This window comes from Aspergillus udagawae (assembly GCF_001078395.1).
Source record: "Aspergillus udagawae IFM 46973 DNA, scaffold_2, whole genome shotgun sequence".
Taxonomy (NCBI): Eukaryota; Fungi; Ascomycota; class Eurotiomycetes; order Eurotiales; family Aspergillaceae; genus Aspergillus; species Aspergillus udagawae.
Window position 1 is genome coordinate 4154457 of NW_025091265.1, and position 23142 is coordinate 4177598.

The window sequence follows — 23142 nt, forward strand, 5'->3', positions numbered from 1 at the left end:
ACCTAGGGGTTGACTCGTCTAGAATAGTGACATTCAGGTATATACATGATCAGTGTATGTCAGTTAGCCTTGGGCCCCCGTCTCTGCATGTCTCTTGATGGAGGTCTCGAGCAGCCCCGGATTGGCGCCGACCACCTTATCCACATAGTCGCCCCCTCGGAAGAGATAGAAACTGGGCATGGACGACACTCCCAACTCCTGTGCAACATCGGGGACTTTGTCGACGTTGACCTTGAAGAATTTGATATTGGCGTACTGGTTGCTGAACAGCTCCACCTTGGGAGCAACGGCCTTGCATGGGCCACACCAGTCTGCGTACGCGTCGACCAGCACCAGCATGTTGTCTGCAACGGCAGACCGGAAGGCTTGTAGACTACGATGCTGTTAATGCAAGACTATTTAAGTAGATGGGTAACATACCTGCTTAGCTCTTCGACGCCCATTGTGCTTGTACGGATTTTGGAGTAGAGAGAGTAAGGTGGTTGAGGGGAAGAAGGAGATGATTATGATCATACAGGAACTTGTTGCTGCCCGAGGCATGACATCACAACTAAGGCACCGACTGAGTCATCAACATTAGTAATCATGCATTACTATGCACAAAACACTGCATCCAAATATATGCAATTACTATACACATGGTATGGACAATAGCTAGACAAACTCTCAATCCATTTTCCTATCTACAGCCAAGTCAAAACATCATCATCATTATCATAGTCCACGAGCCTATGGATTAGCGCAGGAACCGCTCTTGCAAACCAAGTCGTCCGAGCAATCGTCGTCGCTGGAGCAAGATGCGCCCAAGCAGTGTCCTGCCCAGGAGCATGTAGCGGTAGATGTCGGCTTGGTCGTAGTCGATGTGACCAGAGTAGTGGTCTTTGTGGGCGGAGTTCCCGAAAGACCCAAGTTGGACGCCAGCGCGTTGACGAGCTTGTCGCCCATGCTGCGCAGGGTGGTAAAGTTGGTGATGTAGTTTTTGTTCAAGGCACTGCTGGGGAGCACTGCATCCTTGCCAGTGAAGACGATGTCTGCTTGTATTAGCTTGGAAGACCGATGGTTGGAAAGAACATACAGGTTACATCGACACCGGTGTGGCCGTTATTGCCGTTCAGGCCCTCGCTGGGGAAACAGGTCCGGGCCATCAACCAGGACGCCTCGCCGGTGACCTGGGGGCTGTCACCGTTGGAGTCTCCGAGGATCCCGTAGAACATTTTGCCGTTGCTAGACGTGTCAGTAGTGTCGCATCAACGGACGAGGACGCGACGCACCAGATCACAGCAGCAATGTTGTTGCCAGGAAGCGCGCCGGTATTGGCCGACAGGTACTTGTCCGGAATAACGATGAAGGGCACCTCATATGCAGACAGGGCGCCCCAGTTGGTTTGCGGTTGTCCATCCGGATTTCCCTATTTGGGTCAGCAACGAGTTGTCAATGCGCGGGTCAGAACCCACCTGGCATCCAGAATTGAGCCCATCGCAATCGACATCCATGTCGGCTATCCACGAGATGGAGGCGCCCTCACCGAATGACGCCCAGTCGGTGTGGATGGTCGACTTGGCCGCACCAGAATCCTGACTCACAGGATACGTGGCCAGGCTGGGAACCTTGGTGGCTTTGGCGGCCGCTGCCTGAAGGGCTGCCACAGGCATCGTCGATGCAGCAGCGAAGAAGCTGGCCGGAGGTCCTCCGTTAGGCTTGTTGTAGTCGGCGCCATTGACGACCTGGCCCAAGGCAGAGTTGCACAGAGCCAGTGAGAGGGCCAGTTGGCTGATGATGGTTTTGGACGGCATGCTGGTATATCCAAGGGTATTAGGGTCTGGAGTGCCTTGGTGATGTCTGTCTGCTGGTCATGGCCAAAGATTGGGTATATGGTGCCTTTTTATAGCGTATCCAGAGGCTAGAAGCTGCTATTGAAGCCAGAATAGCAGTGTGTTGTGGCTGCCCGCTGGCTGAAACATGGCTGAAGCGGATCCAGCCGCTGATTGGGGATTAGATGTTTCACTTGAGATTTGATGCCAGTGAACCCTCAAAAAAACGCCTTTTCGGCTTGGTCAGCGTAGCATTCCCATTTTCGCCCCCATTCCCATATTCTACAGACGGCGAACCCGGAAATTGTTTCGCCAGTTCGCCGGTGGTTGCACATGGCATGCTTCCTTGAAGAATTCTCAGTGGACACTGGGCACCGGGCAACAGTATTCATTTGCTCGTACCGTACTCCTCTGATCTGCCGGGAAAAAGCTTGTTTGTCAAGGTATCGGCAGCTGCCTCTTGAAGCGAGATACACCTCGTAAGGTATACGGAATAGGGGCAGCGGGAATATACATCCACCCGACAGCCAGAACTACGTTAATAGAGGGCAAGGCACCGGTTCTGAACAGAGAGCAATAGTAGATCTTCCATGCCCATCGGTATGCAAGCCCTCAAGAAATGTAATTCTTTGGTAATGCTGGCATAATGGCTTACTTGATCTTGCAGCAGGCATCTCATGTGTCAGCCATCTGGTTCCGTGACTGCGCGGTGCACGGATCCCCATCAGCTTGAGCAGCTGAGAATGAGCTAAGACAGCCAAGATTAGCTAAGATCCATTGCCAATCATAATGAGTCCGTCATATCGTTCATCAGGAGCATACCAAGTCACCCTACGCTTGGTACACTTCTTTTTTCGTCCCAATTCCGATAATCAATGTCTGATGGGAATCCGGGCTTGTGTCGCCAGTTCGCCGGTAGCTGCACAGTGCATGATTTTCTGGTAAATGCCATGAGGAATACCCGTAGGTATTATTGGGCAAAAGCGCTGCTCAGCAATCAAGGTGAGATGGGGATTTAGAAGAACAGGGTCCGTTAATTGGTTGATTTTGATGAATGATGGGCCCGATTCCCGAACCTAGTCGGCCCCAGAGCAAGCTGTCGATCTGTTCGCCTGTCAACTTGGTACATCCCATTGCTTGCAATGGTGGATTCTTTGAGTAATCTCCAGCCATCACAGACGAGAGGGGCATGATATACAGGATATACAAGAATAATAAGGATTATTTGGTGGACCATTTTTTGATGACCAAGGTAAGCGAGCAATAATATGTCCATTTTGCAATTGCTGATTCATACTGTGGCAGGCAAACTCCTCTACGATGACCTGGTACCGACTCGGAGACTCGAAGATACAGTTCCATCTTTAGAACGAGACGACAAGGAAGCCTTTTTGTCTTTATTAAACAATGCTCGCATGGCTGCCTGAGGAGCAAAAGACGGCTCCAGTTTACAGAAGCTTATTTGTCAACAAATCGACCCTGGCTCAAGCAAGATATATATCGACCCACAGCCAGAACTGAATAATGGTAGACATCTGTTCTGCAGAAAGGAAGCAATAGTATATAGATTCGATTATTCTCCCTCCTGCATACAATTTCCCCCGAAATGGATCTTGCTCCTGATACGTCAGCAATGGGTCCCGTGACTGCGCCTTGCACGTGCCGTGGACAGCCTCGGATCTCGCCCAGCATCAGCAGCTGAGAAAGAGCCGAGATACCCCAGATTAGCTTCAATTTATTTCTGATCCAAGTGCTTCATCGCATCGTCCATCAGAAACGCATCAAATCCGCAAGATGCCCGACGTCATCATCACCGAAAGCCAGTTCAAGCTCCCTGATGGGCTAGAGGTCTACCAGAAAACATGGGCTGTCCGTTTGCTCCCTCCCTGTCATTGCCCGTGCTTGGCGCTAAACTGATCTCTGCCACAGCCGACGACCCCGCCGGTCGCAAAACTGATCCATTTTCATGGTTTCAGTGACCACATCAACAATACTTATGATCTGTTCCCCTCGTTAGTCCGCCGTGGCATTTTCTGCACGGGAATCGACCAGCGTGGTTGGGGTCGGTCGGCCCAGACAAAAGCCGACCGTGGAAACACAGGCCCGACCGCCGCCGTCCTGGTCGACATGGCAGCATTCATCGAGGCCCAGTTCGAGGTTCCGCCAAATGTCCCGGTCTTTGTCATGGGCCATTCTATGGGCGGAGCTCTGGTTGCCACGCTAGCCTCGACGCCTAAGTATCAAGAGCTCGTCTCCCGACTCCGGGGCATTATGCTCGAGGCCCCGTTCATCGGGCTCGACCCGAAACAGAAACCCAGTATCATTACCGTGTTCCTGGGTCGGCTCGCCGGACGGCTCCTACCGCGGTTCCAACTCGTCCAGCCCTTGAAGGTCGAGACGATTGTGCGCGATCCCGTCGTGCAGAAGACGCTCAAGGAGGATCCCTACAACCACACCACCGGCACGCTGGAAATGTTTGCCAATATGCTCGACCGGGCGGCTAACCTGACCTCGGGCAAATTGGTGCTCAATGATGGCGTCCAGTCCGTGTATGTGGCTCATGGGACGGCAGACCAGGTTACCAGTTATGATGCCAGCAAGCACTGGTTCGACGCGCAGACTGGCAAGGTCGCCGACCGCAAGTTCAAGTCCTACGAGGGATGGAGTCATCTGCTGCATGCAGACCTGCCCGAGAACCGACAGGTCTTTGCCGATGATATTGCCGAGTGGATTTTAGCGAGAGTGTAGTCTGAATACCCGTCGATATGATCTGCTGCTTGTTGATATTGTTGCATATATATGATGCGCTTCGTTATTGTGTTGAGCTAGCCGTGCCATTCGTCAGACATTCTATATATACCTCTTAATAGAGAATACATGTTTATTCTTGCGAATCACTGTCAATCCGCCGAGTCTCTCGTTCGACCTTCCTATCCCCCAGCGACACCCCAATCTCCTTGATCACAAGCCACGCAGGCAGCAGCGCGATAGCCCACAAGCCAAAATTCAGGTAGGTGCTGCCAACAGAACTCATGATCTTGACACTGTCCAGACCATACTACAGAAATTAGCAAGGATTAATCGTCGGTGAAAGTGGACATACCGATACAGCCTGCGAGGCCGACTCTGTTCCCCGCAGGAGACTGGCCATCCGTACAACCTCTTCTTCATCTGAGGCCAGATTACCAACGACAAAGAAACTAACCTTGTTAGTACGAATTCAAGGACGGAGACAAGGCACATACAGATACATGTAATTGAGCTGAAAGCCCGCAACCCAGAACAAATACAGCGCAAAGCCTCGTCCGAACCCAGCATCCGCCCAGTCATACGTCGGCAGCGTACGATGGTACTCGGTCACGATGACCGTCGCCCAAACCCACCATGCGCCCTGTAGACCAAGCACAACGAAAAAGGCTCCCCGGCTTCGCGACCGCAGTGACAGCTTTTGACTGTCGAGGAACGCGCCGAGCAGATTGCCCACAGTCACGGCGATGATCCCGGACAAGAACGAGCCGAGGGCACGAGCCCGCACGGAGAACCACAACGACAGGAACGTGAACATAATGGCCTCGGTGAACACGGCCTGCACGATGAGCGGGACGATCAACAGGAAGTCTCGCCGGACGAACAACTTGGCCATGGCCTTGAGCTCGTACAGCGGACTGTGCGAGATGCGCAGTCGGACGGGGAGACCATCCGTTCGCTGCACCTGCGACGGCTTGTTCAGGAGCAAGCCTGCGAAAGGACCTAAAGCCTGTAACGCAATAAACACCAAGTAGACCGAGTACGACACGCTTCCGGCCGTTGATCGGCTCGAGTTGATTCCCAGGTTGATAGCGCCGCCCAGGATCTGGCCGCCCACACGGAAACTGAGCCAGAATCCCAGGAATCGGCCCTGATTGTGTGGCTCCGGATACGACAGCGCAATTGCCCCTTCCGCCATCCAGAAGAGCCCGGCCGACAGTCCGCACAGTGCCGCGCCGAGAAGGACGAACCATTCGTTCCCAAAGCGGTTGTTCGTATACAGCCCTGCAGCATACGGGGCGTAACCCATTGTCCCGATCACGAGGGTCCATTTGATGCCGACAAGACGCACAACCGCACTGCCGAAGAAGCAGGTCACAACCATCAGACAGAACGTCAGTGCGTTGGCGGCATTCACGAGGTAGGGCTTCTCTGCACCCCCGGCGCCGAGCGAATTCATCGCGCCCCAGATGCCGGGGGCGAGGAAGTTGCAGATACCCAGGATCAGGGCATTATAAAAGGTTGAGCGGTACCATTTGACTGATTCGTTAGAGACGGACAAGCGTACTGTAGGGGTGACATACCTGGATACTTCTTTGGTTCTGGCGATGGGCTGCGCGCAACCTCTTCGTCTGTGGGACGGACTTCTTTCTCGAGCGCGGCCATTTTGATGTTGTTAGGGTCCCAGATGATGTATGACCTTGTTCGTGTGGTATGCACTGCTTTATATGTCTAGCGTGCGATGGCGAATATCACGAAGCATCAATGCAGATTGTTGCTCTTCAAGTAACAAACCATGTGGAGCTATCATGACAAGGTAATTTAGACGAAATCTTAATTGACAGATACAGTTGTGTTGCGTCAAAGTTAATCATGGCCAAATCTCTGAGCTAAGTGTTCGAAGTAATGTTGTCTTTCGCAAGGCGGATTACGTGCTCGCACGGCATTTTAGCAGGGATGATCAATGTGAGGGGAGCGTAGTCCAGTCAACAGTTCAGTAACAATTGATTCTGTCCTATGAGTGAATTCTTAAAGTGAAAATTACGAGGCTTGGTCTGTCTCCTTACTGGCAGAATAGTGCATGCCTGAGGGTGGCTGCATCTGGCTCAGGGATATGCTCATTTATTTGAAGTTATCTCAGAAGTTATGGACAGTACAGTTGGTTAAATCACATTGTCATATAGGCCACAAGAAAGAATGGAAAATTATGGTATGAATCTCCTTGTCTGACTGGCAGGACCAGACCCAAGGCAATCTACTCACGATCCTCGGGATGGAAGACTAATGCCCGAACCTCGATACTCTCCCTTGACGCCTCTCCCTCCGTCGCCGGATCAACAAACGCAGAGTGAGGCACCCTTCTCGCCCGCCCATCCGTCTTGGAATCAAAGCACTTGATCAGCGTCACCAGCTCCGGAGGCTGCGCGTACCGGAAGTACCACTTGAAGCCCGGATTCGGTCTCACCGAGAGAGTCTCGCCCACTCGGTTCGGGTAGATGAGTTTTGTCGGCACGAGGTCATCGTCCGGGACGGAGTGCGCGTCTGCCACGGCCAGCGGATCCTTGAGGATAGTTCGGATCGGCCGCCAGACGTTGATGATCTGGTACCGGCCCTTGAGGAGTTCGGGGGCTTCGTCGGGGAGGTGGTAGGAGACGCGGTCTTTGCTTGCTGCGTAGGATTGGTCGATGTGGACGCGCTGGACGGGCCCGCGGAGTTGAGCGGCGGGACTGCGTTCGTCTTTGGGTTGGCGGCGGATCGTGTGGTCGAAGATGAAGACTTTGGAGCCACCGGTGCTAATTCCTGTCAGTGTCATTTATTGACGAGGGCATCCGTGACTCACGCGTCTTTGAGCAGCTGCTCTACCTCGGCATAGTACTCCTGTTTGATCTTCTCATCGTCGAGAAAGTCCTTCTCCTTGCTTTCGTGGTAGTAGAACTGGAACCCGTTCTTGTCCAGTGTGTACTCTAGCTCATGGCCACTGACGTCGTGGATGGTAACAGGTAGCGTTACTGAAGGTCGGTAGTAGGTCTCTGGCTTGCCGACGTAGGATGGAGCCGGGGGAGAGCCGTCCTCGTTCTCTTTCAGGAAGTTAAGTGTGGTCTGCACATGATGCGGTGCGTTTGCAGTCGGAAGGAGAGACGTTTTCTGAGCTTGAGGCTCGTGGATAGTTGGGAGTTGAACAGCTGCTGATGCCATGTCGATGTCTCTTGCAATTGCTTCTGAATTTGATGAATAGTGATGGTATCAGTTCAGCCATTCCTATTCAACTGGTTTTATATGATCAAGTTCATCAAGTTCTCTTGCGGGGTAGGCATTTGTCAGATCAGCACGTCATGGCTGCGAGGTGAGCATCATCTTAGAAAGCATCAGATGCTGAGAAATAGGAAATACAGCGATTGGCTCTGACAGACCCTGTGATCGATAAATTGCTCTTCAGAATCCTGTACATTATCCTGACAACATGTGATACTCGCAGATGGCAAATGAAAGCCTACCGATGCATTTATAATCTTGTGCATTTCTAATCGGGAGGTCCTTTGCCATGCGTCACGGCATTTTCCTGTTACCAGCCTAACTGGAAAATAGGAAGTTCCTACTGCCTACATCTAACGGATTGGTGTCTCTGTACTGAATCTAAACGGGGATCCTCGTATTCGGAGCATGAACTGGAAGTGGCCAAACTATAGAAGGGAGTTTTACAGGTGCACGGCTAAAGTCATTATATTCTTGCTGAAAGAATTGAGTTAATATCGATCGCTGATAAATATCTAGAGAATGTATGACGGCACAAGTTTCGTGATACTCGTCCCATCGTCCAGCACATCTACCTCTTCTTCCAGTCTGTATCCCCCCCATCGTGGAAGAAGAACGGTCCAAATATACCAATAAATCACCCCAAACAGTAGACTGTATCTGTTAGCCAATCCTCTGAACAGGAGGACAAACTTACATTCCGACACCCACGACTGCATATGTCGCGTAGAAAAAGTCCACATCGCCCTTTCTGTCTGGAGGAGGAATAAACGGTGCCGCAAGTAAGGCAACGCAGACGATAATTCGAAGCCAGACCGCAGGAAGCCATGCTTTGAATGGTCGTGGCAGATTGGGCTGCCGTCGCCTCATAATCAGCAAGCCAACTGCAATAGCCAAGGCGAAAATCTGGCCTGGATAGCCCTCGACATCTAGAATGAAGCTGTACACGTCTCCTGGAGGGGGAAGGACAATCACCAAGAGCGAAGGGATATAATGCACAATCAATCCCCCCAAAGGAGCGTTGAACGGGCGAGACGATGAGAGCATGGACGAGAAAGGCAGAAAGCCCTGTCGGGCAATCTCCTGGTTCACCCGTGCCTATCCACGTCATTTACTGTACTTTCAAGATATTGAGTGGACTTACCCAGGCAAATGTGACCACCATGACATTTCCTGCGGCGGAGATGGCGATCGCCAGAGGAAACAAGGTCCTTCCAACATGCGGCCCGAAAACGCGTTCGAACAGGAGAGCCCCAACGAGTTCACCACTGTTCTTGATCTCCTCGATTGGGACGACGAGAAAGTAGGAGATGTTTGCCAGCAGGTAAAGACCACAAGCAGTAACGAGAGCGGACGGACACACAGATTTGACCGTCCGGATCGGATCCTGAACCTCGTTGAGGACGTTGTTTACATTACTGAGCCCGGCATATGAGTAGAACACTTTGAAAAGCGATGTTGAAAGCAAGCTCCAGCTCCAATTCGACCCTTCCCAAAGATTGTCCCACAAAAAGACGTCGTATCCAGTCCTGTCCACGTCATTCGACCCGGAAATGGAGCGTTCCTCAGGTCGAAAGAGTATCACCCAGAGCCCTGTGAGTGTCATTGCAGCGATCATGAAAATCTTCATCCACCCCAACAGGTTCTGTATCCATATGCCGGTTTTCAGAAAGCACCCGTGGACGATTGTAATTGCAGTCATAAGGCCTGCAGCCAGGGCCTTTTGCTGGTACTCTGTCGGATCAATGCTCAGAGCGAACAGGGTGTACTTGGAGAATATAATGCAGTTGCTCGCTGTAAAGCCCAACAAAACCGCCTGAACGGCGATCAACGTCGACGCCAGAAATCGAGGACGTCGATACGTATACTCGAGATAGACCTTGTCACCACCAGATCGGGGGAGCATACAGCCAAACTCCATCGACACAGCCAGGCCGCATGCTGCCAGAACCGTCCCCACGAGCCATACCAGCAGCGCCAGCCCGACGCTTCCGACCGACTTCACGATTGAGCCTGGAGTTGCGAAGATGCCGCTGCCGATGACGCGCGATATCACCAGGATATAGGCGCTCGTCCATGTGAGGTTGCGGCCGAAAGTGGCTGGCTCGGGAATTGTGCTGCGGCTAGACACAGGACGTCCATTTGTTCTGATGTCTTGGATGGACTCGTAGGAAAGCGTTTCATACAGGGCGGATGTGGGGTTTAAGAGTGGTTGATATTCAGAATCATCCATTTTGTTTACTTTAGCAACAGTATCAGAGTCCATCATATTTGTCTCACGCAAACGGTCCCCTTTGATAGTCTACTTGAGCTACATATAAGCGTTACTGTGTAACATCCTTCCAGGCACGCCATTGTCGGCCGCGGCTGTCTACATCCCACCAGCATTAATAATGCTTATCTGACCGTGGGAGCTTTGGTATCCCTGCAGATATCACTCATAGACTCCTCTTGTAGACAGATAAGGACTCCGAACGTCTCCTGTACGCGATCACAAAGTTTGTCTTGACTGCACATTATTTACTAGACATATGCTAACCATGATGCTGTGGATGAAATTGTCAACCTTCCAAACAACATTTGCAAATTTGAATTTTGTGTTTCGTGGATGCGTCCTGATTCTCTGGGTCTATCTACTGCTATCAGCGCCATCATCAGCCCTAATCACATCATCGCGGGATTTGCAGCTGATTTGGAGAAGCCGTAATCCTGATCCTGACATAGCAGTCAACCAACCCCATAGCGACTACCTGGATGGCGAGAAGAGTATCATAATGGCGAAAACACTTTTTGCTCCACCAGGACGAAACCCAGGAGCATTCTGTCGACCGAGAAACTGGATAAAGCCAGTTGTGAGGATGAACCTCGTCTACTGAACCAGAATTGTGCTTTTATCACGCCATCATAACCCCGCCATGCGCCATATGCGAACTTTCTTGGAGAGCAATGAGACACGACAATGCATTGGAGTATAGTTGTCGAGTCAGGAATTCAGTAATGTATGGGAAGACAGATAATATCCGGGCAATGTATAAGCGCACGGCATCGTAGTGGTATTCATCCATATTCTCTATCGACAAACACCCTTGACTCTGCGCCACAGCAGGAGAATCATTATACCCTGACGAAATGACTACAGTATCTACTTATGTCAGAGCCAGTCGCGTGGAAGAACCGCTCTTCCATCGTCATTTGTCTGCGGGAAAAGCGCCAGGGCCTACCGTCACCCGCCGATTCGACGTCGCATCAGCCACCAAACAACATAAGAAGACAAAACAGAGCGCCCTGTTATTGAAGGGTGTAGGAGAGCAATATACCCTTGTGACAGATCATGGCGTTCCTACAGTCGCCCATGAAGATGAGATCTTAGTCAAGGTACAAATCCTGCCGATTGTCTCGAGTATTCTAACATCTCTAGATTATGGCCATTGGGTTGAATCCCATCGACTGGAAAGGGCCGTAAGTGACCATACCATGACGTATTATTGACCATTTCTGACAGTTCAGTGCATACAATTTCGGAATCCCTACCCTCCCATGGATCAACGGCCGTGACCTAGCCGGCGAGGTCATCCAGGTGTCCGACAGCTGTTCTCGACTTCGAGTCGGTGATATCGTTCTCGTTCCGTCCACGGATTATCGGGATATGCGCAAGGCTGCCTTTCAGGAATATGCCGTAGCAACGCATTTCAACGCTGCTCGCATTCCGCCGACGGGCAATGTACATGCCTCTGCGTCCTTGGGGGTGGCGTTTGTTGCAGCTGCTCTAGCACTGGGGGTCTCATTTGGGTTAGATTTTGGTCGCATTCGAAGATGTCCTGGACCGGATCTTCCTGAAGTCATCTCGAAGCTTGATCGCAATGAACTGCCCCAAGATATCAGGGACGAGTGCTTTCAATCATCTTCGAACACGGAACGAATAGCGCCAGGGGATTGGCTTGCAATCTGGGGAGGTGAGCTGACCGCATCCCTGCAGTGACGCTTGGCTAATAAAGTCAGCATCCACAACGACGGGATATATCACTCTACAGCTTGCCAAACTAGCGGGTTTGAGAGTCATTTGCGTGGCTGATGTAGCTCGACATGGTGCCAGGCTCCTCGATGCGGGGGCAGACCTACTCGTCGATCGCCACGATACCGCCAGGGCTGTAGAGATCATCCGCGGCGTAACTAGGGAAAAGCTGCGATATGCTATTGATATCGTGGGAAGAGATACAGCAACTCTGCTACAGCAGACACTTAATGCTCCCATGCGCGATGATGGCTCACATGCGCATCTGCTGGGGCTGACTGGGCTGCCCAAGGAGAGGGACAGCAGGATCATCTACCATACCGTTCCAATTAAAGTGTTCCATAGCTCTCCTGCAGTGGGCGAGGCTATGGTGACTTGGCTTGAGGAGCTGCTACAAACAGAGACGATTCGATTGCCGGAGATTATACTGGCAGACGGAGGGCTGGAGGGTATCAACGCCTCTTTGGAGGTCTTGAGACAGGGGAAGGCGTCAGGCAAGAGAATTGTCATGAATCTAGGACGGTAGTGAACATTATATGCACTTATAGAGAGCAATTCCGAATAGATATTCAATATATATATTAAATGTTCATTCTACTGTTCGGTCTCCCGCGGCTTCTCATTACCAATTGCTACCTGGAACGGCTGGAAACCAGCGTACCTGACCCTGTGCACAAGATCCAATGTTTGAAAGAGTACTCCAAGTCATGTCAGGTTTTGTCTTCTGATTTGTGGTTGCTTCACAATCGATGCCAAGTGTGGCGCAATCTGATATCCCGCGCACGCCTCCACGACCCACTAACATTCTCGAGCAACAGGCTCGATACCGTCTTCTCTTCAGTAGGCTGGGTCGGCAGACTAGCAGACACGATATGCCCCTCACAATCCGTCCTACAATGGATTGCCGTGAGGGGTAAGTATCGACAGCTGCGTGGCTCTAAGCTCGTGCTTGTTTAACTATACAAAAATCCAAACTATATCTACCTAATGGAACCACGAAAAATCACTCGCGACTAATCCAAAGCCAATCCAGATTTCTTTCACCATTTCTTCAATCAATTCCTATAGTGCACTATGTCCTCAACACAGAAAAAGCAACTCATAATCAACGCGTTTGCCATGCAATCGCCCTCCCATCTCAATCCAGGTCTCCATCGGTACCCCTCAGACCAAGGACACGACTACAAGTCCATCAAGCACTGGATCGCCCTGGCGCAAAAGCTGGAAGCAGCGAAGTTCCACGCCATCTTCTTCGCCGACGTGCTGGGCGGCTACGATGTCTATAAAGGTCCAGCCAACCTCGAGCCGACCATCCCCGCCGGCGCACAATTCCCCATCAACGACCCGCTGTACAGTGTTTCCGCCATGGCGGCCGCAACGGAGAGTATCGGGTTTGGCGTCACCGCGTCAACAACATACGACGCCCCCTATGCCCTTGCGCGGAGATTCTCAACAGTCGATCATCTCAGCGGCGGACGCGTGGGATGGAATATCGTCACCTCGTACCTTGACTCCGCGGCGCGGAACTTTGGTCTCAATACGCAGGTGGAGCATGATGAACGGTACCGGATTGCGGATGAGTATCTGGACGTCACCTACAAGCTGTGGGAGGCCTCGTGGCGCGATGGAGCCGTCCACCGCAAGGATGGCGTTACGGGGTACGCGGACCCCAAGGCTGTGAGGCAGATCCATCACCAAGGGAAGTATTTCAATGTTCCCGGCCCGCATCTCTGCGAGCCGAGTCCGCAGCGCACACCGTTCCTGTTGCAGGCTGGGACCTCGACGGCGGGCAAGACGTTCGCTGCCAAGCACGCCGAGGCAATTTTTCTGAACGGGCAGAAGCCGGAGTTGGTCAGGTCGTCGGTGGACAGTATTCGCTCGCAGGCGAAGGACTTTGGGCGAGATCCCGCGTCGATCAAGATCATCGCCGGGCTGCTGGTCATTGTGGCTGAGACGGATGAAGCGGCGCAGGCCAAGTTCGAGGAGTTGGCTAGCTATGGCGATACAGAGGGTGCGCTGGCGCTCTTTGGTGGATGGTCAGGTTACGACTTGTCCAAGTATGAGGATGACCAAGACTTTCGCTTTGTCGAGCAGCCGGCCATCCGCAGCATGGTCAACCACTGGGCGAGTACCGTTCCCGGAACGGACGGTAAAAAGTGGGACAAGAAGACTATTGCCGAGTATCTACGTCTCGGAGGAAATGGAGCCAAGGTGATTGGAAGCGCGCAGACGGTGGCCGACGAACTGGAACGATGGGTGGAAGTGGCTGATGTGGACGGGTTCAACTTCAGTTACGCGACCATTCCCGGAACATTTGACGACATTATCACGTATCTACTGCCTGAGCTACGCCGACGGGGTCTCTTCTGGGAGGACTACGTTGTTAAGGGGGGAACGTTGCGTGAGAATATGTATGGTCTGAAGGGTCAGAATCGACTGCAGGAGACGCATCCAGGAGCCAAGTATTTCTGGAGAGAGGGAGAGGATGTTCCTGAATATGCAAGAGATCAACAGTGAGTTGTAGTGTATTTTTTTTGATCAATATAATACGAATCAGAAGTTTGACGGTACAATAAGGGTTTATCAATATATTCACGACGAATATCTACTGCGTAGAGTTATAGAAATGAATCAAACATCCCACCAACCCTCAAGATACGACCGAAGATCAATCGTCTCTGGCTTCCGGAGATGCGGTGTCAGATCAGCCTCTCTGTCTAACTCTCGCTGCCTCCATCCGTTGCCAAAGTAAGCAAATCGATTTCCACTGGGATTGGTGTAGGTGTACTCCCAGTCCTCCCACCGAGGATCACGTCGGATGTAGTTGAGATGCGCTGCACTCCCGGGAAATAGACCATGAATCCTCCCTCCAGGTCGACCACCATTATACCAAGAGCTACAGCTGTCGCTCCACACCGTCCGCGGATAGAACCGATCACAATACTCGACAAAATCATCCGCGGCTGCTTTGGAAGGCTGCATTGTCCGTATGCCTTGGCTGCGGATCTTGCGCAGGAACTTGGCGACATAGGTGACCAGATTCTCAATGCTGTTAGGCACGCTGCCGCTGTGTCCGGTGGAATGGGGACCTCCGATCCAGAAGAGGTTGGGAAAACCCGGTGTGGCAACACCAAGATAGTTGTATGGATGGCCATACAACCCGTCCGGCTTCCATGCGCTTTTAAGATCGATGCCATTTGCTATGATGCTGAAGGGTGGCGCGTGGTCGACGTTGGCCCCCGTAGCACAGATGACAACGTCAGCCTCGCGTTCAGTTCCATCGTCGGTTACAATTCCCTTTCTTGTGAACTTCTTTATGCGTGTCTGGATATAGCTGACGTTGTCCTTTGTGAGCGCCTCCAGATAGCCTGGTCCCGGCGTGGGACGACGACAGTTGGGCGGAAAGTCAGGAATGATCTTGTCTCCTAGTTCCGGTTTGTTGCCCACGCGTTGCAGCATCAGGTTCGTCCATTTCTCTCGCAATTCTCTGTTCTCGGGCGAGTCTTTGAAGATAGCTCCGAAACGGGAGAAGTAGCCCTGCTCGACACTCTTGCGGTACTTCAAATACTCCTCGGGGTCCTTGAAAGACTCGAGCTGCTCCTGAGAGAATAGATTGGGCTCCAGTCGTCGAACGCCCGTAGTGCCAAACGAATCTGCAATCCAAGTGCGATTCCTGGCGTAGTGATCCACGTGTGTTGCGATGGGCTGGATGGCCGGAAGCACCTGCAGCCCGGATGCTCCGTTGCCAATCAGAGCAACCCTTTTGCCCTTCAGATCGACGTTGTGATTCCAGTTTGAGGAATGGAACAGATTGCCTTGATAGTCGTTGATGCCCTCGTAGTCGGGAAGTTTCCATGCATTGAAGTGCCCGATGGCATTGATCACGACGTCGAGCTTTTCGGCGTAGACCTAGGAATGTTAGGCGTGTTCATTTAAGGCAAAACGAAAGAATACCTTTCCACTGTTCAGATCCAATAGAGTAACCTCCCATTTGGCTTCTTCAGGGAGCCATTTGACCTTCTGCACCTTCTGCCGTGGCCGGAGATATTTGTAGACATCATACTTACGAGCGACCCGCTGCCAATACTCGCGAATCTCATGGCCCTGAGCAAACTCTTCCGTCCATTGCGTGTTAGGCTCGAATCCGGATTGGTAGACATGCGCAGGGATATCGCATCTCACGCCGGGATACGTGTTCTCAAACCTGGCTGTGTCAGCTACGCTCCAAGTTCTTCTCCGATGTCTTACCATGTGCCTCCAACATCGGTGTTTTTGTCATAGATTCTCAGATCCAGCCCGGGCAGCTTAGCAGGCAGCAATACTCCCGCTGTAATACCTGATAGTCCAGCTCCAATTACCCCGACCTTGATCTGTCGAACCTCGTCGATGGGATGTTCCTCGAGCTCAAATGTCGGTCTTGTCGATGGATTCGCTTCCTTGGCTTCGACAGACTTTACCTCAGTAATTGTTCCACCCTTGTCGGCCGGGTATCTGTTCTGGAAGTGCGTCTCTGCGACAATGGGACCTTTCAATGTTGACATCGTGGCTCTCTTGATCGATGGATTCTTCCGGTAACGCAGCCATCGTCCAGGACGGCCCTATATATCTAACCCGCGGTTGATCATCACTTGAAATACGGACCCACCAGGGCCTCACAATCAGTTACTACACGCCATCGACAATGAAATTGCGTTGGCGGCGCCGAATGGCCTGATTCGGACCCCTGCTGAGGAGTTCTCTGTTCTGTTCTTGGTGGGGGGCCATCCGCCAGGTCACATCACTGCGGGACAGAATGGCGTCACTGTATTTTGCATTAGATACAACATTCAATGCATGGAGAGGGACTAAATTTTCAGTTCAAGTATGGAGGTGAAATTGCAAAATGCTGTTTTGACTATTAAAGATGACTGCGACCGTGAAAAGTAGAGAAACCAAGGTACCAGACTCTCAAGTAATTCCCTATCATAAGCCCAACTGAATACCCTTGTCAAACCGCTTCCACATCCCATCAATCAACTCATGTCTCCTCACAGCCCAGTCAAATGTAGGATACCACTCCCCTTTACGATACGCCTCATACAGTCGGGCGATATTTTGACCAGGTATGGGCAGAGAGTCCCATTCGTCTTCGTCCACTGTGACCTCTTCGACTTGCCCAGACTCAGTACGATAAAGCTGCAACTTGGTCTCTGGGGTGCCGACATTGAGAAACGCCATAGGCGAAGTCACTCGCAGCCAGCCTTTCTCTCCTTGAATCCGCCAGTCGAGTCGCGGCAGACCTGGCATTTCCTTCCCTGCGTACAGGTTGATGGTGACGAATGCATTCGACTCCTCTGCCGTGCCGTGGACCAGGATCTGATCGGGAACTGTGTTGCGCACTGATTTCTCGATCACCTTGCCCCCGTCCGCGTAATTGACAATGTCCAGTTCCGGACGACTAATGGCACAGCTGCTGGTGAAGCTTTTGAATTCCCCAAGGACTGTTCATGGTCAGAATGTTGCATATTGCCAATGTAAGGTGACATACCGGAGATCACCGATTCTAGGTTGTGTCCGACAGCAATACTCATCAGGTTTCCTCCCACCGTTCTGTCGAGAAAGTATCGGACATTCTTACTCTCTGAGGTCAACTCATTCCCACACGAGCCTAGAAGAGTGCTCGACAGAATCCGGCCAATAGCTCCCTCGTGTACCAACTGACGCAGCTTGCGGATAATCGGTGAGTAGGAAGCCTGCAGCCCGACAATTGTCTTTGCATTGTGAGCGGCTGCCAAAGAAGCCATTTCCTTTGCGACCTCCAGGTTGCGGTCGAGCGGCCACTCAACAAAGACAGCTTTGCCGGCCTCCAGGCTGGGACGCACTGTCAGGAAATGTCGGTCCACTCGGACACTACAGACTACCAGGTCGATGTCGGGGTCATTGGCGAGGTCTTTCATGTCAGTATCATTCAACAAACCGGCGGTTATGGAGAAACACACCTTGTGGATTGCCATACGCCTTGGTATCCTTTGGGAGATTGTACTTCTCAATAGCAGCTTGAGCCGACTGAACGGACGAGTTGAGCAACGCTGCGAGAGTGAAATGCTCTGATCGTTGCAGAAATGGGAGATGAGCATTTGCTGCCCAAGCTGTGCCTTCGTAGTCCGTAGCACCAGAGAGGCCGATCAGGCCAACGCGGATAGGGGACATTTCGGATTATTGTAGAGATACAGATGACGGTGGATGCAGATGAATACCCGTAGAAGACTGGAGATGAGTGTGTTTAATACGTCTAAATCGGCTGGATATCATCCCGTTCACGCTTAGAAATACTTTTAACGTCCCCGCTTTCATCATTTGCTTCATAGCTTCATGGATTGTCGGCCATTATGGAATTTTGGTGAAGGATCCATGGAACTTTTTGTCATTGACCAATTAATTTATGAGAATATCCACAGTCTTGCTTCTAGTTCAACCTACTAATCTACAGCTACGTTATTGACAGCCTCAATTTCACGTTTCCTGCTTATAAATTCAAGTAAAACATGGGAGATCCATGTCCCTTATTACTCTGAGTATATGCATGTACCATTTAGAACTACTAGTTGACTAGTTAACTAACTTATGCTGTATTGATTTATAATCACATTGGACTGACAACCAATAAGGAATCAGCCATACAACTAACATGGTGTCAGCCATATAACCACTACGCCAAAAAGGTGTCTAGACAACAATTTTAGCATTGTAGGAATGATAGGCTTATTCTGCTTGACACATGGTATTCTCCCACTTCATAATTGGAACCTCCATAGTGTTGATTGAGACATTCAGCCGTTATTTACATGCCATCTTTCAAGATCCACTCTGGGAATCGTTGGACATTCAAATACATATCTTCAATATTGGCAGCATCTTTCCTAAGCTCGGTTTACTGCAAGACGCATCAGAATCTCGTCTCTCACTATGCAGGTCGGCAACCTCGGGCCAGGCCGCGACAAGGTTCACAACTGGCGTCTAAATCATAATATTGAAGGTATCTTTCATATTCGGTGGGTCGCTGGTCCAATGTCGAATTGCGATCCTCATTGAAAACGATGATATCTGGTTCGACTGTACGGAGCAAGTGTAATGGCCAGATGGGAGTTTCGAGGAGTGAGAGATGTCCTCAAAGGAATATAAGCAAGAGGAAAATGGGCAAAAAGAATGAGAACATAAAGAGGACCATTCCCCCAGCAACCACAATCGTGCAACCTAGGCACAGGCCGCTTTGACCAGCTTCCAGTCCTGTCGATTGACATTAGCAATGTACAATGAGGGTAGCATGCGTAGTACGCACTTCGTATGCACGATGGGCAGGTCCTCATGTAGATCACATTGTTTTGTTCCCCATGGTCAGCTTCTTCCTCATCATGGCCGCTGAACAGCCACTGGACAATATTGTCAACGTCCTGTTCACTACGGCATTTCTTAGTCCACAATACGGCAGACCGAGAGGGTTGTATAAACTACTCGTCATACTGATAAAATCGATGCGCCAGATCATGGCTGCCAGCAATATTGGAAATTGGCATGGCAGCAACATGCAATCGGCCATTAATTCGGCCCACCTCACGGAAGGAGGCCATTGTAGCGTATTCAATGCTGAAACTTTTCAAATGCAACTGATGTGCAGATACTGTAGTCTCCCCGAGGACAGCGGTCGAGATGCGGGTAGACAAGGAGAGATCGAGGGAAGAGAGTTTCTTCATTGAAGGAGCTCTCAATCTTATATACTCGGAGTCCATGGCTTCTATTCACTTTCCAAGTTGGATCGTATTCACCATCCCGGTTTTAGTCAGCAGATAGACGGATATCTCCATAAACAACCTCCCTCGTGGCTCCCTGGCTTCGGCAAGTTCCATATTAATTTCATGCCATGGACTTCCATCGAGCCCTGGGTCCAGAGGCGTCGGACATGTCGATTTGGGTCTGCCATATTTGGCCATTTGAGACAAGACACAATTCACCACCAATTCCACTAACTTCAAGGGGCTGAAAGGGATACACATCAATTGATATGGCTGTCATAGACAATGAGTATCACACATGGCTAGAGCCCAGATCAGACCAGCGGAGGTTCCCGCAACGCAGACGCAAAAGTCTAGAACTACTCGGATCATCGCACGTCAAGTATGGATCGATGGCACCTTCGTTATATTATCAGGGAAGACAACGGACAGGACAGGCATGCCACATCATAGTCAACCGCTATACCGTAGGGGTAGAGCATGGTCCCACTCGCTCATACCTTTACCTGAGAGAGCATCTCACTGAGTCACAACACGGGATATTAAATATATTTTCCATCCCTTCTTGAGCTCTTGGGTGCGATTGGAGCAGATATCCTTCCGGCAGAGCTGGCGCATGCGAGCCCTTGCGTGTCAAGGGAGTTTGACAAGTCCAGGAACGCGACCTTGTCCCATTGCGCTTGATAGGTTTTCGAATTTCATGGGCCCGTAGGGATATAAGGCCACCTGTGCCAACTGTTTCAGCAAGTATGGGCTTTTGGGGAGTTTCTAGCTGATGCTGGCGTCATACGTCGGAATAACCTCATACATTTATTTGACAGGACGTTCCACCTGAGTTCGACGAGCGTATATGGGTCGATCGACGATAAACTTGGCTAATTCAAGGAATTCATTACCCACTGACGCCAGGGTACGAGCCACAGTGGTGGCTTGTCACCTTGGCTCTGCAGTATCACTACGGGGGCTGTACCGATCTACCCACCTCAGGGCGACTTCCAGTGCGTCAGCCAGGAACAAACCGTAGGAGTGGTCACAAGCGTAATGGGTGAATATCTTGAACGACCTCTAGGTGCACATCAACGTTCTTCTTTGAGTCTTGTCAGACCGATGGAGGAGGGCCAGCTGCCCTACAGAGAGGCAGGCACAGATCACGCCGCTCGATGCCGCAGAAAACAGCAAACAGGCCAATCATATCTGCTTCTATCCATAGCCTTGGCACGTCTCACACACGATTTGCCAAGCTACTTGACAACTTTTGGCAACTATACGCGGCCCGCAAAAGGCTGCTCATTGGCTGCAAATATGCCAATGTCACAGAAACACGATTTTGTGGGCGCTGTGGCTGGCTCGGTCACACAAACCCCCATCAGCCCCTCACCAGCGGTGGTGAAGACCTCTTCATGTCGTGGTAAAGGCTTCTCAGCCTCTCGCTTGGCTCAAGTACCGCCTTTCTTTTCTTGTGTTGTGGGCCTAGGACGAAATGAATGCTTCCTTTCCTCTACAAGACTGTCTTCCAGCCATCGCCCACCATGTGATCGACTTGCTTCTGTGGCCGATCCTCCCGATATTCAGCGCCGTATCCGAAATCTTTAATTCTCTCGTGCAAGCAGTTGTAGCAACAGATATGTCTCGGATAGGAGGCAACCTGGTCGAGATCTCGGCCGTGTCCACCATCATAGGCGCCCCCATAGGGGAAGCGCTGATTCACGGCCTCAAGGCGGCGTGCGGAATTGTCTGGGCTCCTATGAGCTGTTTCGGTCAGATTCATGTGGTTAAAGCGTGTCTGTCTGCCACGGTGCCAGACTTTTTACGCGAGTCGATGGGCCTCCGCAATCAGTTCGTCGACCATGCCATCGGAGTCCTCCTCCCAGTGAACCGGTTCCGACAAGCGCGCAGCCGTATCGATTTCGGAGACGCGGGTGCCATCGAGATCGTCCCATGCCGACACTGGGTCGGTCGATGGGCCTTGACATGGACGGGAAGTACAGACGGCTGGCCGAATCTTGCGCCGCTCATCTCCCTACAACAGTGGAAGCGCCGGTGTGGCATGATGACAGCGCACGAGGCCGCGCAAATGGACGCAATCACCCGAATCAAGACGTCGGAGGCGCACGACGACGTCTACAGAGCACATGCGATTTACACATTGGATAAAAATGCTCAGCTGGCGCTGGACACGGTCCCGGCGGCGGAGAAGGGATCGCCTATTGATATCCACCGTTTTATTCCCGACCAAGGGGGCCTTCCATCGCCCTGGAGAGATTGGTTCTGGCTTTCGCTCTCACTAGTCAAGCTGATAGAGGTCTTCACACTTCGGAGAGTTGGTAGTGAAGGAGTCTGGGCGTGGACCATGGCGGGCTGGGCTCATGCCTTTGTCGCTGCGGTCCTGCTGCAGGTAAGCGGCCTGGGCCGCGACAGTCCTTTCAAGCGCACAAGGCATATGGTCGCGGGTATCCTACCGTCTCCACTTCGCATGGGCGAGCAAGGAAAGATTGTCTTGGGAATCCCTGCCAATATCCGGCGTCATACGCTGTGGCGGATCGTGCTGGGGGTCGGCATCTGCGTCAACCTGGCAGGTTTGCTGGGCACTTTTATTCGGCTGGACGGTGAGCCGACCGAAGCGCTGTACTTTTGGCTCGGATTCCAGGTTCTATGGCTTGTTATGCGGACCATCGTCTACTACTTTGCCGCAGGAGGAACAGCCATCCAGCAAGGAATCATGGCGTGTCGCCGGTGGGATGAGGCGCCGCCAGAAGACCGGCAGCAGGTCTTGTTGCTTCTCAATGAATTGGCAAGTCATCAAGCATCGACTCATCCACGGGGATTCCATGCGTACCTGTTCGACTGCATGTCCTTCGAGCAGCTTCGCCAATTCTTTGTCCGAGTGGACTGGACATTGAACCCAAAACTTCCACCGTTTCCAGCTGAGACACGGCTGAACAGCATCGCCATTCATGCTGTCACTGGTGACCCTTTGATCCGGTGCGCCGTCTGGCAACAGGGAGTGGCTCTGGATAATTCTGAGCTGTATGACTCCTGCATCACGTTCGTCGACCTAGCCTCCAGTGACAAGCAGGGGTACTTGATGGCTGTCCCCTGTGTGCGAGTGTATTCCTGTCACTGCGGGGGTAAAGAAGGCCACGACCGCGGGAACAGTCACCCCGACTGCGGCAAAATTGAGTGGTGGTATTTTTTCCCAGTCGATATACAGAACGGCGTCGGTGGTCGCTGGCTAGTTGCACATAGCAAGAAGGGAGTTGGACAGCTGGAGGCAGAGATTCTTGATGAAGATGAGCTCGATCGGAGACTCTTTACGGGCTGGTGGAAGATTAGCATTGCGGGGATCAGAGCCTTACGAAAGACATGGGAGGTTTCAGTGCAGGCTGCAAAGATCACATTGTCTTTTACAGGGGGGATGACAGAGTGAACTGATGATAATGAAGTCGATGACCATAACGACCATAATGATGACAAATAATGAGGATGATGATGATTGCCGACGACGGGATCCGGGTTCCGATGATCGGGGTTATACATAAACGACTTGATG

At 51.6% G+C, this 23142-nt stretch overlaps 11 protein-coding genes across 11 annotated transcripts; 4 read left to right on the forward strand and 7 right to left on the reverse strand.

Moving 5' to 3' along the window:
* Positions 1 to 63: 63 nt before the first annotated feature.
* On the reverse strand, positions 64 to 443 carry Aud_003772 (thioredoxin family protein; the record flags this gene model as incomplete). The annotated part of the gene is made up of 2 exons (XM_043288719.1): positions 64 to 373; positions 421 to 443. The coding sequence occupies 2 exons, from the start codon at positions 441 to 443 to the stop codon at positions 64 to 66; spliced, it is 333 nt and encodes a 110-aa protein (XP_043144654.1).
* A 286-nt stretch (positions 444 to 729) lies between these two features.
* Aud_003773 (glycoside hydrolase family 75 protein) lies at positions 730 to 1793 on the reverse strand (the record flags this gene model as incomplete). Its single annotated transcript, XM_043288720.1, has 4 exons — positions 730 to 1031; positions 1076 to 1224; positions 1272 to 1408; positions 1455 to 1793. The coding sequence occupies 4 exons, from the start codon at positions 1791 to 1793 to the stop codon at positions 730 to 732; spliced, it is 927 nt and encodes a 308-aa protein (XP_043144655.1).
* Positions 1794 to 3605: 1812 nt separating this feature from the next.
* Aud_003774 (acylglycerol lipase) lies at positions 3606 to 4559 on the forward strand (the record flags this gene model as incomplete). Its single annotated transcript, XM_043288721.1, has 2 exons — positions 3606 to 3680; positions 3741 to 4559. The coding sequence occupies 2 exons, from the start codon at positions 3606 to 3608 to the stop codon at positions 4557 to 4559; spliced, it is 894 nt and encodes a 297-aa protein (XP_043144656.1).
* Positions 4560 to 4692: 133 nt separating this feature from the next.
* On the reverse strand, positions 4693 to 6224 carry Aud_003775 (DUF895 domain membrane protein; the record flags this gene model as incomplete). The annotated part of the gene is made up of 4 exons (XM_043288722.1): positions 4693 to 4869; positions 4915 to 5011; positions 5057 to 6098; positions 6143 to 6224. 4 exons carry the CDS (start codon positions 6222 to 6224, stop codon positions 4693 to 4695), a joined length of 1398 nt encoding a protein of 465 aa, XP_043144657.1.
* A 589-nt stretch (positions 6225 to 6813) lies between these two features.
* Aud_003776 (uncharacterized protein) lies at positions 6814 to 7754 on the reverse strand (the record flags this gene model as incomplete). The annotated part of the gene is made up of 2 exons (XM_043288723.1): positions 6814 to 7351; positions 7399 to 7754. The coding sequence occupies 2 exons, from the start codon at positions 7752 to 7754 to the stop codon at positions 6814 to 6816; spliced, it is 894 nt and encodes a 297-aa protein (XP_043144658.1).
* A 572-nt stretch (positions 7755 to 8326) lies between these two features.
* Aud_003777 (putative methionine permease) lies at positions 8327 to 10044 on the reverse strand (the record flags this gene model as incomplete). Its single annotated transcript, XM_043288724.1, has 3 exons — positions 8327 to 8465; positions 8509 to 8909; positions 8956 to 10044. 3 exons carry the CDS (start codon positions 10042 to 10044, stop codon positions 8327 to 8329), a joined length of 1629 nt encoding a protein of 542 aa, XP_043144659.1.
* An 896-nt stretch (positions 10045 to 10940) lies between these two features.
* Positions 10941 to 12349, forward strand: Aud_003778 (zinc-binding alcohol dehydrogenase family protein; the record flags this gene model as incomplete). Its single annotated transcript, XM_043288725.1, has 4 exons — positions 10941 to 11186; positions 11230 to 11270; positions 11319 to 11764; positions 11811 to 12349. 4 exons carry the CDS (start codon positions 10941 to 10943, stop codon positions 12347 to 12349), a joined length of 1272 nt encoding a protein of 423 aa, XP_043144660.1.
* Positions 12350 to 12897: 548 nt separating this feature from the next.
* Positions 12898 to 14340, forward strand: Aud_003779 (LLM class flavin-dependent oxidoreductase; the record flags this gene model as incomplete). Its single annotated transcript, XM_043288726.1, has 1 exon — positions 12898 to 14340. One exon carries the CDS (start codon positions 12898 to 12900, stop codon positions 14338 to 14340), a length of 1443 nt encoding a protein of 480 aa, XP_043144661.1.
* A 114-nt stretch (positions 14341 to 14454) lies between these two features.
* On the reverse strand, positions 14455 to 16364 carry Aud_003780 (flavin-containing monooxygenase; the record flags this gene model as incomplete). The annotated part of the gene is made up of 3 exons (XM_043288727.1): positions 14455 to 15732; positions 15778 to 16027; positions 16072 to 16364. 3 exons carry the CDS (start codon positions 16362 to 16364, stop codon positions 14455 to 14457), a joined length of 1821 nt encoding a protein of 606 aa, XP_043144662.1.
* A 421-nt stretch (positions 16365 to 16785) lies between these two features.
* Aud_003781 (uncharacterized protein) lies at positions 16786 to 18012 on the reverse strand (the record flags this gene model as incomplete). The annotated part of the gene is made up of 3 exons (XM_043288728.1): positions 16786 to 17303; positions 17351 to 17752; positions 17802 to 18012. The coding sequence occupies 3 exons, from the start codon at positions 18010 to 18012 to the stop codon at positions 16786 to 16788; spliced, it is 1131 nt and encodes a 376-aa protein (XP_043144663.1).
* Positions 18013 to 21072: 3060 nt separating this feature from the next.
* On the forward strand, positions 21073 to 23019 carry Aud_003782 (uncharacterized protein; the record flags this gene model as incomplete). Its single annotated transcript, XM_043288729.1, has 1 exon — positions 21073 to 23019. The coding sequence occupies one exon, from the start codon at positions 21073 to 21075 to the stop codon at positions 23017 to 23019; it is 1947 nt and encodes a 648-aa protein (XP_043144664.1).
* Positions 23020 to 23142: the final 123 nt, after the last annotated feature.